General features: G+C 39.5%; 1 protein-coding gene across 1 annotated transcript in view; it reads right to left on the bottom strand.

Moving 5' to 3' along the window:
* Positions 1 to 21,512, bottom strand: part of cntn4 (contactin 4) — a gene marked incomplete at both ends in the record, with an annotated part of 203,519 nt that overhangs the window by 110,646 nt on the left and 71,361 nt on the right. Inside the window, one exon of the mRNA XM_083892325.1 lies at positions 5,931 to 6,026. Within this exon, the coding sequence (XP_083748451.1) occupies positions 5,931 to 6,026 (96 nt within the window). The remainder of the gene's footprint in view (positions 1 to 5,930; positions 6,027 to 21,512) is intronic.

Raw genomic sequence — 21,512 nt, 5'->3', positions numbered from 1 at the left:
TTTATGAGATTTATTGGCTTCAAGCTCTCGGCTGATTTGTTTTTCTAAATGATCCACCAAAGAAAAGGTTGGACACAATAAACAAATCCAGTTAAGCACCACATTTACACCAACTACCAGTTACAGTCATACACATTTTCCCAGAGTGAACAATTACCACGAAGAACTCAGTTTAGTGAGAGGTTTTCATAAAACATATCTGATGCCACTCATTTTTTTTTTTCCAGGCTGATTACATTTAAATTACATGGAAATATAAAACAACATGTAACTGAGGAAGCTTTCAGGTCATGTGACATTCAACCCTGCCGCTTAAGGCAGTCACAATGCTGTTGCCAAATCACTGACTCTCCTTGCTGCTGCACCAACAACATTTAAATTGTTTGATACCCTAACCAACAGCTCGGCTGACCGTGTGTGCGTGTTTAGTGCCAGGAACCTTGCGAGAGCCGCAACTAACGATTATTAATCTGCCCATTATTTTCTAGATTAACCGAGTAATCGTTTGGTCCATGTCAGAAAATGAGTGGATCAGTGTTTCCAAAAACGGGAAAATTATGATTATTCAGCTAAATGATTTCTTAAAAGGCCACATGTTAGGTGTAGTGGTTAGCACGCTTGCCTTTGCAACAAGAAGACATGTGTTTGTGACCTGGCCAGGACAAGGGCATTTATGCATGGAGTTTGCATGTTCTCCCCATGTATGCATTTCCCACAGCCTAAAAACATTCAATATGGGGATTTGGTAAATTGGACACTGTAAATTGACCGTAGATGTGAGAGTGGGGGGGTTGTTTGTCTCTATGTGTCCCTGTGATGGACTGGCAAACTGTCCAGGATGTAGCCCACCAATCGCCCTATGTCAGCAAAGAAAATATTCACATTTAAGAAGCTGAAAAATCTGATAAAAAAAAATAAATATATATATATATATAAACAGTCAAACTGATGAATTGCTTATAAAATTTGTTAACGATTTATTCAGCAATTGATTAATAATCGATCTGTAACTATGCCTATGTAACAAAGTCAAGGAAAAAAACTCCAAAGCGACTATTAAAATGCCTTTAATGTTGAGGAATGGTCATAATAATCCATTTAAATTAGCAATACTCCCCTTATTGCATAGCATAGAGTTAAATATTGCATTAAATTAATACAATTAAAAAAAAACATTATGAGGGACTCTCTTTCTCTCTCTTATGTTTCAGCATGGAGAGCATGGCTGTCATTCACAAGTACCGTTACTGTTCAAAATATAATTTCCCATCAAAATCAGCTGGAGGACTGACATAGACTTCTTACTCTCTGCTCCATTTCAGTGTGACATGTATCTCAGGCAAAAACTTTGCGCTTCTCAATATTTTCTCAAAAATAAAAATAATAACAACAAATGACAGGGAAACCGCGTACAACCTACGGAGACTAGATACACTGTTTTTGTCTTAACCCACAAATGTATGATGGTATATTTGAAAAATTGAATGGAAATAAATACATCTGGTTTCATTAAATACATCCCTAAAACTGCACATTTTGCACATTTATTGGCATTTATTTTGTAAATACAATGAGGAAATAACACCAGATTGAAAATGAGGAGGTGAGGGAATCCCCCCCTCATCAATGCAAGCTGGACCACACAGCAGCCATCGAGAGATAAGTGATAGTAGCCTCTGCTCCACCTGAGAGATATGACTCACTAAAATGAACTTCTAATTGACAGCTTGTATTGGTCCTCTCTATTAGTGAGGAGACAAGTGTCTTGAGGGGGCTTTTCATGTGCCTGAAGATGCCCGACATGTTGGAATTATTTCCCCGTTGGTCTTAAAAACCAAAGCTTAATTGGATTACTTCAGCACAAATTGGCAGGAATAAAGAGTGGGTGCAGCAACAGTATAGACGGCAGTCAGGTACAGACACGCCAGCTGAACTATTTGCAAATAAACCTTAAAGTCCACATTGCCACAGAGCTTGCCAAGCTTCCACCAGATAAAACCCCCAAAAGGACACAAAGCTCCAAACAATTACAGTCAATTCGTGACAAGCATCATTTTGACCACAGCAGTGGACCAGCGTGGGGATCAGTGATATTGGGTGGATGTCAGCTGGGGGAGTGTAATCCAGGCAGCTGTCGCTGGGCAGTAAGAGGAGGGGAGAAGCAATGAAAGGACGCATCTGCTGCAATTAAGCAGGAAATATGAAGAAGCTCAAAGTTTCAACTTAGAAATTCATACAAGGCATTATGGCAAATCCAATCCATGCCACGTGTTCCTGGAATAACAGTGGACTGTGAAACATGACAAGCAGTACATCAGCAATTTTATTCAATTTGCTTTCTTGGCAAGAGTTGGCCAAGATTTTTGAAACTAGGATTGTGTCTGCTATGTTAAATATGACGCTAAGCCACAAGATGGTCACTTTAAGACAAGACTGTAATTTGTCAAAAATAACACTCTCAATGCTTTTTTAGGCATTCGGTATTAAAATTCATCTTCTGCAATGGTGGCACATTTTATGTGTTAGATTTGGCATGAATAACTACTCACAAAAAGTAAATACCCAGCTAAGCTAGCTCACAAAACCACATTCTGCTGTGTCCACGTTCCTGGGCTGCATAAATGCAATCTGTCCTCAGGACAGTTTAGAGACCGCCTTTTCAGCTGATCTCCTCTAAACCAGATGCATATCACTGTATTCAATTTCAGTGGCAGCTCCTGAAGAAAATTTCAGGGGTGGGGGGGCATTTTTTTCTGATAATGATTAAAGTGACCCATTCAATAAGTGCATAAAGAACACTATCAATCTGTTGTTAGATGATTAACAGTCTGTCTTGTGTCCACTAGATGGCAACTTGATAAACAAATATTATTTACATGAATCTAATGTATGATCTAAAATATCTAAACAGAACACAAGATGTGTCCAGCAACCACATAAAGACAGGGGCAGCATATTAAGTCAAGTATTTATTAACTGACCGAGGATCAAGAGCTTCCACAACCTTTACCAGATACATACAACAAACATATGACAAGATAGTGCAGTCAAAATCATTATTTAGATGTGTTGCTAAACGCATCTTTGAATACTTTCTTGCACAAAACAGTCCGATTGTCTGATTGTCTGACTCAGCTAAAAGCTCATATAAACCATTCTTATGTTCACGAAACACAGTTAAAACACCGATGGATCAAACCAGCAGGAGCGAAAAAAAACATTACAGCACACACATTGAAAAAGCGGCACCGGAGCGTCAGCGTGATTATGTAGACAAAAAAAACATGCGTGAACTGGACAGCGGAGAACCCACAGATTCCAGCGGTACCATTTTTTTTTATCACTCTGCGACCAAGATTCACGGATCCAGCCCCAAAATAAGAGCAAAACAACAACTGACTTTCAAGAAATACAAGCAGAAATGTTGTCTTATCTTTGCTCTTTATCAAAATAAGTTATTTCCACTGGAACAAAACCACTTCTAATGAAGAACAACGCTTTCCAGCATGCTTTGGGAACAAATCCCAGTCTGATTGATCATTACAGAGCGACAATATATCGTTCTGATTAGAGAAGGGCGAATGTCCGCACAAATGTGTCATATGCATTTATGTCCTTTTAACTCGCTAATGAAGTGATTCACATGCATTTGGAGACCGAGGTCTGATTCTACCGGTTTAGAGGTTTAAAACGAGCTGTCAATCACCCTAATTGATCAAGGTGAGCCAGAGCTATGGCGCGGCGTAACTGAAGACGCTGCAGAGTCACAGAGTTGTTATTACGCACCGCACAGGAAGCATCGATTTACAGCGAGTTATCATACTTTTTTTTTCAAAACAAGTTCTTTTTAGATCTGTTGTGACATATAAATACAATTAAATGGTTTTTTAATAATTTGGTACCTAAGAAATCTCAAATGGCACAGATGGTGCCAAACTGTGCCAAAAGAGAGAAAGCCTAGACATCTCTTTACTAAAACCTATGTAATTTCACTCTGCTTCATTTCAGCAGCATCAGACTTTGCACAGTTCATGTCTACATGTTGTTACATAACCTCCGTGTGTTTTTAAGCTCCTACTGCATATTTTAAAGGTGATGTTTGCTTTAAAATGCAATATCTTTTTAGGTGAGAGAAAAAAATCCTTCAGTTATGCTGTGTACCATGTACATTTACTCTGACACAGTGGCATTTACAGTGATACTTACACCTCTGATCGAATCTCACAAGTGTTATCTGTATTTCGATACCAAGATAATCCACATAGAGCTTGTAACTGCAGAGATTTACTCTATTTGGGCACGTCATTTTCGAGCAGGGACTCCAAAAAGAGGGTCAGGGAAGAAGTGGTTAAAGCTGGAGGAGAGGCCGAATTCCACTCCTTTAAAATCACACGTGGAGCAACTGCCATGCCAAATCTGAGAGTGAGTTGTAAAGCAGAAGGGAGTTTGTAGGAATAACTGGAGCAAGCAAAAATTGCTTAATGACTATCAGGATCTAATTGTCTCGTATAAATGACACTTTAGAGGTGGAAGATGGCCCAGAAAGATGAGATCTTGGGCCAGAACCAAAACAGTTGTCCAAGAGTCCCCTCAGCTGCCTTACATTTATCACAAAATTGTGTTCAGCATGGTTTTTTTTAAAAATGCAACCAATGAACGACTGGATAAGCTGCAGTCTGGCATTGATGGAGCATATCCTGATCCGCTCAACACCCTGCCCCACAGATCATCAGTTATGGGCTCTCCTAAATCGAAGGCCCATGCATCACTAATATGAACTAATATGAGAGAGTAGCCTGGAAGAATAAACGAACAAGCTGCAAAATCAAGTATTTCGAGGTAGGAGTTTATGTCATTCAGTCATAAAAGGTATGTTCTTTGGGCAGTGGACTGAAAGTTGCTAGTTGCTTTACATGTAGCTCCTTACTTGCACATAACGGGAAAAAATTACTAGACGGGAGATCATAACTGGATTGTAGCTGAGCAAAAGATGCAAATTTACTGTGAACATAAAAATCCTTAATAGATTTTGACAAGAGGTCAAAATCCCCATCAGGCTGACCTGATGTAAAATCCAGGTAACATTTTAACGCCAAGTGTGAACAGTCATACTTAGTGCTAGCGTTTCACTGAGGACGGATGATAATACCAGGTCTGAAAGGGGTCTAAATGCACTTGACCTTTAGCTTGTAGGTCTATACTATAATTAGTGAATGGATATCATAGGAGATGGGTGTTATCAGTCAGCATATAAAAGCGTGGTTGAAGTCTGATTCCATTTTTTTCTCTTCCTCCTCATCCAGCAGTGCAAGTGTGGGAGGTGGAGGCATTTAAATCAAACATATTTGATTTAAATGCTCCCTGTAACTACATCCTGCCAACATTTCGCTCTGAAATATGTCACACTGCAGAAGAAAAAGACAATCCCGTGTTCAAATTCACATTACTCATTCATGGTTATTGTTTCTCTTCAGTCTGAGGGACAATGGTGAATAAACTGGGCTGTTATACAATAGTTTAACATTACAATGAAGCAGCAAATTAGGGCTTTAATCAAAGCAGCCTCAGCTGCAGGGTTTTGACAGTGACGCTGTTGCACTTCTCATGCCCTGACCAAGACTGATGTCACCTAAGAGATGCAAGACTCACTTTGAAACCTTTCAGGTCCCATAGCAACAGATGTAAGGTGTTGATTACCAAGTCAAAGGTGCCACTGCAACAGCTGGATCTTAATCAGCACAGGCCCAACCAAACACTGGGCGCTTCAAACCACATACACCCATCTGAAAACATGTCAAACACTGCGATCTCATTCACATCTGTTTCTCAGTCAGCCAGCTTATAATTACCAGTTTAAAACAGACATCTGTTTTTGCATGCTTGCCAACACAGTCCAAACAGTCAATAAAAATGATAATGCGGTGTTTTACCTCCAGAGTGTGGCGGAGGGCCGCACAGCAGAACCACGCCTTGACCTTCACGGACGGAGACAGAGCTTCTTCTGTGAGTCTTAAAGTTCTCCAAGTCTGAAAATTTCAAAGGAAAAAGAGCAGTAAGCAAAACATCCTCACAAGTTTATTCATGCGGTCATGAATAAATGACTGTGTTTTTCCAACATCAGGTTGTCTGGCTTTTTATTCAAGGTCACAGCCCAAGGAGCCTAAAGCAGCAAGCAGCAGGCAGAGAAACATTCGCTACAGGTTGCAAGTTTATTATAGGGCTCACACTTGCACACTTCAGCAAGGTTCCTGGCCTATAGTTCTTTGGACTGAGGCTTAAACCTGACAAATGCAGTGCTGTAAACTCCCAAGGGACAAGGTTCAAACCCACGTTGTGTGTGGGGCAGCAGTGCAAACCACAGAATCACTGTGTTGCACCTCATCAATTATATACAGGTACAGCAACATCATGATACCTTCCATTTCTTTACTAGACAGAAACATTTCCAAAATAAGAAAATACATGTATATATCTCAAAGAGAGGCTGACCCTTCTGCAGCAACAAACTAAACTTTTTTTTTTTTGTGTGTGTGGTGGGTACACAGCCTTTGGCTTTGCCTCAGGTAAAATCACCCCCTCCATGTGTCTGTAGAGATCCAAGGTTCATTGTATCAGAAAGAAGTTACTTAACAGAGCCAAAATTGGGACAGCAATGTGATGGAATATAGTACTGTAAACAAAAAAAATTTGCAAGAAATGCTCAATTTTACCAAGTCATTCTAATTAAATTAGTTGTGGATACATGTGAACAGTTGCATTATTGTTAATGTGTTGTTCAAAGGCAAACATGTTGTACAGTATCTTGGTTTGGGGTTGTAATGTTTGAAAATGCACGAGTTAAGAGGTAAAACAATTAAACAGGTAAACAATGCATATAAGAATAACAAAACAGTGACTATACATAATTGTGGTTTGACCTCAGATTTATAGAACAGTCACAGTGAAAGCACTAACGAACAAAAATGTTTTCTAGATTTAGAAAACCACAGTGCAACCGCTACTGATCTACCTTTTCTGCTATTAAACAAATGATTTGAACCTCAATGTGACCTTATTTACAATTAAATGAGGTGGATTGGGTAAATGCAACACACTTTAAGGATTTTAAGAGGGGCTCGGCATATTCACACAACAGATTTACTGATTTGAATTTCCACAAGAAGCATTTTTGAATGACTTTATATAGATTAAAAATAATGAGCATTCAGGTACGATTTCTATTAATATGAACTGCAATTATTATAAAACAGTGAGAGAGAAAGTTCAGTCGATGATATATTAGGAGGAGGTTCATTGAGGCAGTTGCTCATTCTCAAATCAATCGCCATTAAACACATTAAGATGATATAATTAAGAGTGGATGTCAAGCTTTAAATAGTGGAAAATGTCAGAGAAAACATGAAGCAAAGTTTGTATTTATGGCATTTCCTCCCACATTCTCAGGAGCACATGACTTTGCTCGGCCTATTTACACCTGGGGCCAAAAAGGATCTAGTGTGGCCAGTAGGGGGGTGGTCGACTGAAAAAAACAACAACAATTGTGTGTTGATATGGACTGACATAACGTTCACAATAAAAAGGTCTTCATGATGAAAAACGTATATATTACTAGACAAAACATACAGAAATATAACTTGATATTGAAAGGTGGGTCACATGTTGCCCGCTGGCCGCGAGTTCAACACCGCTGCTACAAATAGTTTGAGAGCCACTGCTTCAATTCATTTTCCTGAATTAAAAGTCCTTCAGTGGGGCACAGTCACATGTAGCATATGCTAAGGCAGACAACATAAACCTGCTGGATAAATGCACGTGAATAAAGACTATTATTGTACCTTGCACCACAACAAATGTATTTTGTGAATTAGCAACGGTGTCCTGCATGAGCTGAATGCATTAGGGCGAAGAAAAAAAAAAAGGTTTGAAATCAATAGATTCACATCCACTAATATGTAGAGTCCAGCAGCAACGTGCAGCCACTCCTCTGAGCAGCGAGGGTTTGCTGCGGCTGGTCACGCATGAGGGATTTTAATAGCTCCACTGGTAATCAGGTTACCTTTCATTCAATACGCCCACCACATACTGAACATTACAAAACTATTGCTGGCATTGTTCTGACACCAGTGCACTATTAAAGTGAGCTAATTTTCCTTTGACAGTTGATGGAAGCAACAGCAGGTCGTAACCACTTCCAATGATTGCCTACACTAATGGCGTATATCCTGGTGGAGCCGCGTAAATGTAATTCATAGATCACATGGAGGCATCATGTCTGCACTGATAACCGTGGCGGCGGGTGGAAGGGGATACATATTTTCAAGTGGATCTAATTAAATCTAATAATAGCTTGTTAAGCTATATCACACCCCATTGTTTTATGTTAAGTTTCAAAAATACAAAAAAAAGTGTTTTATTTTCGATTTATTTAAAACAAAAAATAACAGGCGACGCTGCGAATATGAAGTCACGACGTAAGTGCTGAAAAAGAGTGTGTCCATACATATTCTCCAAATTGGATTAATTAACCTTAATTAACCTTACTCTGTAACACTGAGCATGCAGTGAGTGTGAGCAGCAGCGGGGTCACGGCTGCTCTCATTGTCGACCTGCTCGTTGCAAAACTGCAAGCAATCCACTTTCAAATGAGATTACTGATTAGTTCAGCTCCGAGTGATCTAAATGTAAAATTACCGGGCTCACTGATTTATGAAGAGGACTATAAGGTCAGTTAATGTATGTCATATTGGCTCCAGGACAAGTCAGTTAAGAGGCAGCCTTTAATAATTTCTTTAAATATAAATCTCTTTTTAACCCACGAGCACAGTTAGACTAGGCGCGATTTAAGACTCTTAAACCCTATTAAGGAAGGCATTCCTGATATTTTTTTTTAACGATTTATGCCAGATTCGGGGTCGGCTGAGTGAGTCTGTTTAAACTTGTACTCAAGCTTAATGAAGACATATGTATACCGTGTCATTTTTAAAATATAATTCACTCTGGTATTACCTGAAATAATTTATATCATAACGTTTTAACAGCTACTTCACTCAACCTGTAAATGGAATGTTGCTTTGACTAATTTCTATTAAGTTTGGTGTACTAGAAAATTGGAAAGTCGCACATTTTACACAGTTTTTTTTTTTTTTTTTTTTTACACTGAACATCACTCTTGTCGTGAAGTGAACACATTTGTTTTCATTTAAATGAACGTGAAAGTGACCGTGTCATTTACAAAATGTAATCAAATCAAGTATTAAAAACATAATGTTTGATGATCAATGTGTGTCTTGCTAATTGGACTTGAACTAATTAGGCCATATCAGCTTCATAAATTATAGGATAGGAATAAGAATACTACTACTACTAATAATAATAATAATAATAACAATAGCAATATTAGACATTAAGTTGGATAAACTAGAACATAAACTCAGTGACCATTTAATGATGAGTTTAAGTTATAAATAAATAAATATTTTAGATCAAACATGAAAAGTATTTGTTTCCCTTTAATTGTACTTGAACTTATCAGGTTACATCATCTTTACACATTGCAAGAACAAATGTGTCAAATGTGTGTCTGTGTCAAGTTAAGTAAACAAAAAGTTTCTGTGGGTTTGACAGTCCTAAATGTGTGTGTGTGTGGACTCAAAAGTCTCCTTTCACGTAGGGACTGGGGTTTTAGGCAGGAGCGTGAATGTTCACCCCCTCCTCACGTTGTCACTGCTCTGACGGCTGCAGTGTCAGTGTAGTGTGAGCCGAGCTCCCAGGAGCTGATCGTAAACCAGCAGCGTTTGTGCTCTAGTTGTTTCCCTCCTGCCTCAGCAGACACGGTGGCGCTGCACTGCAGTGGGTTTCCACGCAGCATTGTTTGTGTGGAAGAAGCACAGGTGTGTGACAGTAAAGGACTCCAGCCTTTAAGAGATAAACTGGGAGATGACACGAGAGAGACACTGCCGACTGAAAAAAAGTAATTTCGTGGTATATCTTCACTGAGACAGGATTTCTGTGCCGGTTGTGGCACCGAGTTGACAAAGTTTTCAAAAGTTTATTTTGTGAAAGATGCCGGGGAAAAGCATGAGCCTTAATTGAATGTTACAGTTACTTTTTCTGAAACGATGTTATAATGATGCACGTCGTAGTAAATAAAAGACAGTGACTGTCTGTTATTCTGCCGGTGAACTCTGGAGAAAGATAGGCTCCATCACATTTTATTGACTTCTTTGATTGATGTGTTTGTCCAATAAGCGTCATCTGCTTTTCTTTTCTTCTCTGACCTGTCAAGAATTCTGTCCACTCCCATCGCTTTGTCTGAAACCTAAATCCTGACAGCACTGAAAGTGAAGGCGTGGAAGTGTTTGTGTTGGTTTATTTATATTCAGCTTTCCACACCAGATATTTTTTTTTTTCCATGGTCATGCACACTGGCTCTTATAGCCACCCAGGTTGGGTCAGCTCCCCAGCTTGAGAAACAGTGATGGTTTCTAACCTTGGGGTGTGAAATTGTTTAATACAACCAGGCTATATACAGTAATACTGACCAATGGTGAGAAATAAACAAGTATTGGGGTAAAATAATAATAACAGTTTTGAAGTACATTTTGACCCAATTTGATTTTAAAGGTCAACACTGTTTTTGTGTATTACATTGATTTGCCAGCTGCATGTATTTCTGACTGCTCGAATAAAATCAATATTGTCATTGTACGATAATGTCAAAAGTTACAATGACGACAAAAGTATAACAATGTGTCAGTGATTGAATATAGTGACAAATCTACAGAGAATAATCACCTAATCATATTGTATCTCTGTAGATGTGTCTGTGAGTCACAGCTCTCATATGACTTGTTTCCATCATGGTACAGTTTGGTTTGGTTTGGAACGGGGTGTGGCGCAGAGGGCAAGGTCAGTGGCGTTGTACCGGTGCAATGACAAACGAACAACGACATCGAACATGACACAACAGACGACAGAGGACATCCAGTTCTCATTTTGTTTTGCATGGTTTTTGGCGGTTTGTCTCAACAAGACGTCAAGCTTTGTATGAGAATAGGCTGCCGGCGGTGAAGAAACACCAAGAGAGCGACAGTTTTCTGTCACCCGATCATCTGACTGTCGTGGCTCTAGCTCCACCTGTACCATACCGTACCATCACTGAAACATGGTCAGTCACCTGTAACGTGAGCCTACATGGTGACAACAGCAGTTCTCTCCAGTGGCTGTGCATGCCCAAGCATGTGTGTGCGTGTGCGTGCAGAGCAAACAAGCTTTCGATGATGTTTAGGACGGGGGTGGGGGACACAACACAAGCCGTCTACACGAATGAAGACGGCATCTCCACTCCTCCAGTGAGCCTGCAGATCTTTTTTAAAAGATGTCTCAATAGGTCCATAATCCAACCATTCTCTTTTAACATTTATTTAGGTATTACACTTTTTTCTTGTTCTTTCAACTCCATCTCTTTAGGGGTCTCCATAGCAGATGATCCGCATATTTGATTTGGCAGATTGATTTTTATTGTATTTTTTTTGCCGGATGCCCTTCCATTTATCCAGGCTTTGGACCAGTACAATGAGTAGCTTGGGTCAATTTAGTGTCCTATTAACAAGGAGTAATGGGGATTGGTACCTTGCTCCTTGGGGTACCTCGGTCCTTGACCTGGCAGGGACTCGAAAAATACGGAAAACCGGGGTTAGTTCCTTAGCTTAAAGTTGTGTTGAATAAAACGGACAGTTGTGTTAAAGCTACTGACAGCAGTAAATATGATAGTTTAAAGAGGAATAATCAATCTAGATATTTTCATGCACAGGTGTGTATCCAGTGAAAGCTTTTTTAAGTTGATGCAATCACATCATGAACTTTTTGTCAGGGCAGTGCTGCATCTGTCTCTTATGTCCAGCATCACAAGTGTGAATCACTTCCACACCATTAAAGTAGTAAAAACAGTGCAGGATTAAACTACTCATAATGTATAAATCCACTCATTTGATTTATGTTCTTGTTTGTCTCTGAACCTCATTGGAAAAACAACGCCGTCTCCACAGCCAGAATAATTGAGCATCTGAGAGCGGACCGTAGATGTGATGACAAATTTGCTGTCGAAAGTCATTTTTACTCTGCAAATCACTGTCCCTACCAATTAGATTTCCCGTGCTGTGAGAGAATCACTCGTCACTGCCTGGCGGGGCGGCGACCGAGTCGTAAAAGTGCTTAAAATATGGAAAGACAGAGCAAAGACCTCAGAAGATGTGAATTTAAGATGCTTTCTCTGAGCTTTATGATGTGTGGGGAATTCAATCTGGCCTCGAAAATTACTACAGGTAATTTATTTTTATAGCTTGTCATATTTTACAAATTGCTACTTTTCAGTGGCTTTTTAAGGAAGGCTGGATGTCTAGTTATCTCTTAACTGTCAGTCAAAGGTGATTAATGTTACAAGGCAAGGCTAATTGACTTCCCTGTTGTCAGGGCTTTATCTGCCTCTTCATGCCTGTTGAAAGCTTATAGCTAAAATATATTTATATATTTATATACATATATCTTTGCTTCTTCTTCTTCAAATGTTGACATTATTTACATAATTGTTTTGGCAGCACAGCAGCCATTTTCCCACTCTTTGAAAACTAACCACAAATACACACTAAGAAATCAAAGAACAAGACTGTACCTAAAAAAGGTACAAATGCTTTGTTGCTCCAGTTGTACCCTATCAGGGTACAAGCACTGTACCTTTAAAATGCGTACCTGCTTGTTTGTACCTCTAAAAAAACACATTTCTGCACCCCTAGTGACAAAAATGTACCTGTACACACTGAGAAAGGTACAGTGCTTGTACCCTGATAGGGTACAACTGGAGCGACAGCAAAAGGTACAGTCTCGTACTTTGATTTCTTAGTGTGTAGGCACAAAAAAAACCAAAAGAACAATAATAAAATAAACATATTGAATTTGGGGGATGGTTGAAATAATATAGCCACTCCAAAAATGGTGAGAGATGCTTTGTTTTCAGGAGACCCACTACTTACTTTCATCTGAAGACACGATAGAAGGTTAGATAAAAGCGTCCAAGCCTTCCCAAAATATGAGCCTAGAACAAAGTGGACAAAGGGAAGGGACATCTGAGGAACCACCCCCCCCCCCCCACACACACACACACACACCCAAAAAAAGGTATTTTGACACAATTTTTGGCTCAGATCAAAGCAGTTGTGATGTCTATTCCACTAAAACCACTGATCGTCCCACTCCACATCCACAGACGTGGCATTGCCCATGCTGAAAGCAGTGGTGGTAAAATTTGATGATCCTTCCCCCACCATGTCCCTCACAAAAAAAAAAACAGAGACATTGTTGTGAAAAGGGAGCAAGGACAGCAGTGAAAAGCATCATTGACAATAGTGGGAACATCGTAGGTTGGGGGGTTGTTTCACCAAAGGCATGCTTTTCTGAGCGTGCACAGCTGTGCTTCAAAAGAAAGCATGAAAGCACATAGATTTGTTTTTCTTTTTTACCAGTCAGAGACATTTCAAATGACATATCTATTAAAGCAGCCACATCAAAGAAAAGCAGGTAATATAACTGCATTCCAAAATTCATGGATTTTCATTAATTCTTTTAAACAAATGTTCTCTGATGCTACACTGAATTACATAAGCTTTGGTGTCATTTACAAAAAAACAATTATTAATAGTAAGTTAGTTAGTAAACGTGATGCCCCCATCTCAAACCATTTACATCTCTTATTACAAACCTAGTATAGAATTAAAAAGAGAAACGGACAATGATCCCATTCTAGATATATGAGCTTCCCTTAATGCCATCATAACTTTATCATACTTCAACGAGCCTGTCCAAGCATGAAATTCATCACAACCTGCGACTCCTTAAGGGTGCTCTTTATCTTCAAGTAGACAGAGGGTATATCCGTGTGTCACAGCTCACTCTGTACACTTTGTTAGAGATTCAGGTCACATGAAAACCCAAAGCAAACTCCAACCAGGCAATGCCATAATGTTATAATCATTTCTAGCACACGCTGATTAATGATGGGTTAACTTGAACGAACTGTACACAGTGTTACTAATGTGTACTGCCTGACGAGGCCTCGTTGTATAACTTATTTTTTTTGCTAATAATTTTGCTGACCCCAAACCATGAGACACCATATTGCGGACTACAGGCCTAATGTGTCCCACCTCATGTGGTGCGCCACTGTAGGGCTCAGTGGTGTCCAAAATCATGTTAACATTTTCAAATCAACTTATAATTATCCCAATATATATCAAAACTAGCAAAAACTGCAACTAACTTTCATTTTCGTAATCGATTAATTTGTCGATTATTTTCTTGATGAATCGTTTTTGTCCATAAAATGTCATAAAAATGTTGATCAGTGTTTGTCAAAGCTGGAAATGATGATGCTCTCGAATGTCTTGTTTTGTCACAAATCCAAATGATTCAGTTTTAAAGATTTCTTTGTTTATGTGGAGCAAAGAAACCAAGAAAATATTAACATTTAAGAAGCTAAAACAATCAGAAATCTTGTTTTAATCATGAAAAAAGTTTCAAACCAATTATCGATTATCAAAATAGTTGGCGATTAATTTAGTAATTGATTAATAATCGATTCATCGATTAATCGTTTCAGATTTAATCAAAACAAAATAATAATATGAGCCAATATTGAAGAAACCAGTTACTGCTTTTCATCTTTATGGACAGAAATCAACAAACACACAGAGACACTGATACACATTCCTACCAAGTATCTACCAAGAACCTCATTGAAGTAAAAAGTAAAAATAATACTAAAAATATCAATAAAACATTAACTTTAGAACTTCTGTGAGCTGATTTTTTTTTTAATTTGACCAGACGGCATAGCTTTGAGTAGGTATACCTAATAAAATATCAACTGAGTGTTAGTTTTGCTTTTCTTCCTCAATAAACACCAAACAACTGTAGCTAACGAGGTGTAAACAGCAGAGGACATTATTCAGCTGAATTCAATTTAAAAATAATTTGTTCACTTCTAAAGGCCCTGACCAGCTGCTTTAGACGACAAACAAGTCCAATCAAACGCATGAAAACAATCACAAATAAAGACGAAGCAGAAACTTTTCCACACAGAATAATCTATGTAGCTTGGCTGTTAGTGTTTACAGCTCCTGTGACCACTGGAATAAAACCAGCAAAACAAGCAATTTAACATTTACTGTGGTTAAAGTGGTACTGTGGATGTTCATTACTGCACCTCCATAAAGTTCAGAGGAATAAAGAGCAGAAAGGGGGAAAAAATGGGATGTTTTCAGTGGAATCAGCCCAGGCTAAAATAAAAGCCTAGCTCAAGCTGCAAAGCCACTGGATTCTGCAGGCTCCCCTCTGTCTGTAAGTGCACACGTCTTTCATTCCTCCCGTTTATAAATGCAGAATTCTACACATATCACCCTTATAATGTCATCTGGGTTATCTCCTCATCTGCATCTAAGATCCTCCAGAGCCACGTGTGACATCATGCTACACCCTGGCCTGTGTTCATGGTGGTCATGGAGGTACATGGTGGACTTGGCCTTCAAACACCAGAATTTGAATTTCAAGTCAATGACTGACTCTTTTAGGTATCAAGGAAAGATGGCAATTTTTTCTCAAGATTAATTTTGTTCATGTAGTCAGTAACAATGCAAGATTATTACCATAAAGGAGTTTGTGTGTGTGTGTGTGCCGTATTCCGTCACATTTTGTGGATCAATTTGTGCCATGGTGCTGACCGAAACCCATAGTGCCATAGCGCTAATGTAAGACATGCGGACACGCTCACGCTTTGACTTGGCGGACATTACCCCTGGCGACAGCTGCTGTACCATCAAAATTATCTTCGAGACTTTATTTGAAGGTCAAAATCCTGCAGTGTGTTGCTTTAACAGACATTAAGGTTCTTCGCAGGGACTCACATTCAGCTCAGGTCCTAGACAATTGCCTGCTTTTCCAATTTGTTCCAGCATCCCTGGATCCATGCGTATTAGCATATACCATGGCTAAACGAGATCCGATTACAAGGACTACATTTAGACTTGGTATTAACATCTATCTTTAGTGATCCAATAATGTCCATACCACACTAAGTACCGCTATAGACGCAACTAATCTGTCCTGAATGCATCCTCAGCTCTTACAGTCTGGTTGTTTGAGGACACATGTCCACATTCTTTAGCTGAATGAATATAGAATGCATTAGACACAACCTCCTCAGCTGACTTTGTCTGATTTGCAGCAGTTTCAGATTATTTTTTACACTAAGTAATGCCCACACGTTCATTTATTTGGAGCCACTGCCACAGTTTTGACATTGGTTACCTTACATTTGAAGTCTTTTGTCTAATGATTAAAACGTATTTCATGTGAGAGCAGTGCGAATAGGTTTTGATTCACTCAAGCACACACCCTAACCTTAACCTAACCACAATTCAAATCTTAGGCCGAAACTTAACAGTTCCTCAGAAATGAGGTTCTGCCTCATTAGGCCCAGGTTTTGGTCTCTGTGAGAACAACTGGTCTTAACAGACACACACCCTGACAAGCACGCTGATAGGAGACACATCATTACGGTCAGACTCATTACCAATATAACGCTGTTGCAAACACTCAAGTTTGTGTTAGAATAAAAAGAATAAAAGAACGGGAGCTAATGTGGTCATGGGAGATGTCAACAGTCAACAGTCATACTTAGTGCTATCCACATGGGATCACTCAGGATCGAGGTTGGCTCCATGGTCTGAATGGGGACACGGACACAGTACCCATTTCATTTTCATCCCTCAGAAAGCAGGGACACATTAAGTCCTGAGAATGTTCTGCCGCCTTGGAGCAGGTTCTCAGGAGTGATAGCTTGATAGTGTACTGCAGATAAAAAGTAAACGCCAGAGTACTCCCATTAGCTATTTACACCTCATTAACTAAGTCAATATACTCACTCCACATTATCAAAACAGATGAGAGGAGTCAGGAGGATTTGTTTGCATTTAAATGAGGTAGTCATCTTCTCCCTAAAGGCGTTCAGGCCTGTTCTAGTGACATTAGGAATATTCATCCTGCTATGCTTTGTAAGAAATATGAGCTTGTCAAACAGCAATGTAACACTATATCAGTGCTGGATAAAAACTCCCACAGTATACAGGATAAGTTTCAGGGCAACTTTTACTTTCTAATACCTTTTTTTTCTTTTCTTTTGTGGGAACAGTTGATATCTGTGGTCATGCAGTGGCATCTCAGAAAGTGAATTGAAAGCTCAGCCCTCCTCAGTGCCACACAGTAATTCTGATATTGAATATACAGCCTTTCATCAGTATGAATTATGGGTGTACATCTTTTACATAATCACTGATATAGGATCAATAGACATACTAATCAAGGGCAGTGAGTATTGAGCGGGGGCGCCCACTGCCCATCCGTTATCCTTGCCTCAGGAGGTAGACAGCCACAACCGCTGTGAGGACGAGCATCATCCATCAAAAGTTTGTGACACCGAGAGGAATGCTGAAGTGTTTGGACTCGCGCCAATTTCCTGGAATAACCTTGAAGGCATCGTGGAGCATGTAAACGAATGTATGTTGACCGGAGGATAGGATTTTTGAGACGAATTGTGTCTTCTTGTTTATTGTACAGCATGTTTACTACACAGCATGTGTAATATGGAGGCAACAGGCTGAGGTAGCAGTGAACAGACTACGCCCTTGTTGTGCCGTGGAATTCATCCATAAAAACATCAATCCATCCATTTTCTACCCCTTTAACCTCCACAGGAGGGTTTTGGGGGGTGCTGTGCCAGTCTCAGCTGACATAGGGCAATAGGCAGGGTCACACGCTGGACAGTTCACCAGTCCATCGCAGGGCCACATAGAGATAACCATTCACTCTCACACTCAAACCTAGAGTGTTCAATTTACCTAATCCTCATATCTCCTGTTTTTGGACGGTTGGATGAAGCCGGAGAACCCGGAGAAAACCCTCGCACACACAGGGAGAACATGAACACTCCATGCAGAAAAGCCCTTGTTCTAACTGGGGCTGGGACACGGGTCTTCTTGCTGCAAAGGCAAGAGCGCTAACCAAAAACAGATATTGCATTTAATTAATGGGAAATTGTTTCTTCTATTTTATACAACTCATTAGCAAACATTCTGACTTGAAAACCTCTATTATAAACAGATGCGGTCCATTGCTGGCAAGTACTCAACAGAGAACCTACAGATTTATTTAGAATTTTTTAACAAATTATTTATTATTTATTATATATATATTTGCGTTTTGATTCACGTTAAGGCAACCGGCTAACTTGCACTCCTCCACCCCAACACACATCACAAAAACAGGCACATACTGAGTGGGTACTGCACTAGTATTATAACCACTCTAAATAGCTAGTTATTAATATTGTTAATATTTGTAGGAAAATTACCAAAAAATGTTGACGAAAGTCCCACCCTGCAATGTTAAAGGACATGAAAAGAATCCTCGCATCCACCCTTTGAATCAGATCTGATTCAAAATTCAATGACTTCTGCCTTAACACCCATCATATTTAAAGAAAATTGAATTGGTATTTTCTGCGTAATCCTGTTAAAAGTCAGGCAAATGGACACTAAGAACAAATAGCACCAAAAACAAACAGGACTATTGATCTTGTTGAACGGGTAAAACATAAATATTATTTTCTGTCAACAAACCACAATGAATGGACCAACGGACCATGGAACGATTTGACAACTTCTCCGCGAGTCACTCTGGAACTCTATCACAGATTTACATACTTTCAATTAACAAATCATAATTTCCTAAAGCAGCGGAGCACTGTGGTTGTTTTTCAACCAAGACAGACACACTTGTTATCATTGTTGCTTTTTGTATTACTCATAGCATTCAACACAAAGCAGACAGAAACCATCTTGTTTCTTCTGTTTGTACATCAAGAATCACGATATCCTTACATTATAAACTGCCCAAAAAATACAGCTGTATATCATACATTGTCATGCCTTCATGCTACAAACAAATCCTCTCTCAGATGTTCTTTGCCTGCGCTGTGTCCCACCTGCTCTAACAGCAAAGAGAAAGTAAGGTACCCATCAAACAGGGCACATTTAAACCGAAGATCTAAGATAAAATCTGTAAAAGTCTCCTGTTTACTTTGAAGTGTATAGAGATTTATACTTTTATAGCCACAGATAATAACTCCCATTCTTCCTCCGACAAGCTGTAATTATCTCAGGCATTGAATAGGCTCAGAGTCTGTCTTTTGACAAATTCACCACCAAATAATGTGCAAAGCTAATTATCTAAACTAAAAGGTCAGGATCTTCAAAGGGGAGAATATATATGACACACAACAAAACGCAACACACTCGCGCAGGAAGAGATTCAGGTGCAAAAATCATCGCATGCCACCGTAATCACATGTGATTCATTATGTCACACCTGAACAGGCTTTGATAAATTTGATGAATTATTGTAATTTGAATATCACACGCATATATATTCATGGTTTAGAGACCAGGGGCCTCATGTACAAAGACTTGTGCGTGGATTTCCTACAAAATCTTGGCGTACGCCAAAACCCAGAAAGTGACGTACGCACAAATAAATTCAGATGTATCAAAGTGTGCGTACGCATGGATCCAAGCAAGTTCCCTCAATGAAAACGCGCAGGGAGATTTTGTTTGGTATGGGATAAATATGACAAAAAAAGACGTGAGTGGGAGCGTGTGCGTGAGTCTGTAAATGCCGTGGGATCTGAGCAGCGCGCGCGCACACACACACACACACACACACACACACACACACACACACACATACACACACACACACACACACACAGATTATAAAGAAATGGTCAGATCTCAAGGTGGAGGTGAAGCGGAGGGTTTCTGCTCACACATCGCTCGTGCGTAAATATGGCAGGATACACTTTGACTCATGTTTAATTTTTTTATTATTTCTCACAATTAATGAATTTTCATTTCATTTCAAACATTTCCAACTTTACGCCCGTTTTTACTGACATGAATACTGAACACAGGGAGACTTTAAGGGGCTTGTTAGAAAGCTCTGTAGCTCTAATTTCACCAGCAGAAAATAAAGAACATGATATTTGAATGCGCACATGCCGAATTGTGCACGGCGCTGGTTTACATACGGGACAATTAAAAGAATAAACCTGAAAGAGTTTATAAAAAGAATAAAGAATAAACCTGAAAGAGTAAATAAAAATTTACTCAACCAGAAGCCACCCATCGCGCACTGTGCCAGCCTCCAACCTGTTCCCATGCCGTTAGTCATAATTAGTGAGTCGTGCGTTGAACCAGACCACCTTGCCATGATGTTAGTTAGCTGCATTTGCGCATCACATATGATTTGAACATTGATGGAATGAAAATGTTTCCTATTAACGTAAACAAATTCATCCTGTGACAGCGCTTTTATATCAATGTGTGTGCAGTCTATAGCTCTGATTACATTAGGGAAGCCGGCTCTCGCTGAAAATTGCGCTTTAATGTTGGCCTGGTTAACAGCATTGTATGGGAATTTGATGAACCTGGATGACATTCGGATGATTCCGTCCCACACAGCTGGCGTGGCTCGTCTCAGGGTTGACTGGCACACTCCTGACCGAAATCGGCTTCTGAGCCAATTATCATCGTTTGCAAGTAAATCCTTGCTTTCCCTAAATACTCGCTCACGTCAGATTGCACCATTTGCAAGGTGTTAATTGTTCATAAGTGTGTCTCTGATGTGCGCATCACTCTGATGACTAATGTTTTGACATTATTAACAGTTTCCCAGCATAACCACTAAGTGTCGCCATAAGGAACAATAGATGGAGAAACGGGCGTACGCCAGCCATGAAGTTGGCGTGGGCACCGCACATTTCCACGATCATTTCAGGTTTCATATATCTGAACGTGAGCGTGGAAAAGGACGTACGCCACGTTTTTGTGCGTACGCAACCTTTGTACATGAGGCCCCTGGCCCCTTGAGTTTATGACACTGAGATGAGCAATACAACCAAGAGGAGAAGCTCCTGCTGAAATGTCTGTTTGGCAGCCTGAAAAGTGGGATCAAAGGAAGTCAGAAATCAAAAGTGTGGAGAGTAATCACCACTGTGTCAATAGCAATGGTGAATAGTCCAGTCTCCGACTCAGACTGAGGAGGTGCTGAGGATTTCTCCTGTATCTGAGCCAGATACTGCCAAATTTGTAAGAGAGACATGTCTCCAGAGTTTGAATATTTTGAATTTATGATTAGCACAACCCTTTTTAGATGCATACAGTATAGTACCATAGACATGTCTGTCTTTTTAAACAGGTCTGTAGCTCCATACATGAATCCTTCACCTTATGATAAAAAAGATTTAAGTGCTGACTGTGTGGCTATATATTAGTATTATCATCATCATCATCATCATCATCATTTGAACACTAATACAATTCAATATTTTGCATAAAATATCTAACTTA

Source organism: Microchirus variegatus (genome assembly GCF_963457635.1).
Source record: "Microchirus variegatus genome assembly, chromosome: 7".
Lineage (NCBI taxonomy): Eukaryota > Metazoa > Chordata > Actinopteri > Pleuronectiformes > Soleidae > Microchirus > Microchirus variegatus.
This window is presented reverse-complemented; position numbering and strand designations above follow the sequence as displayed.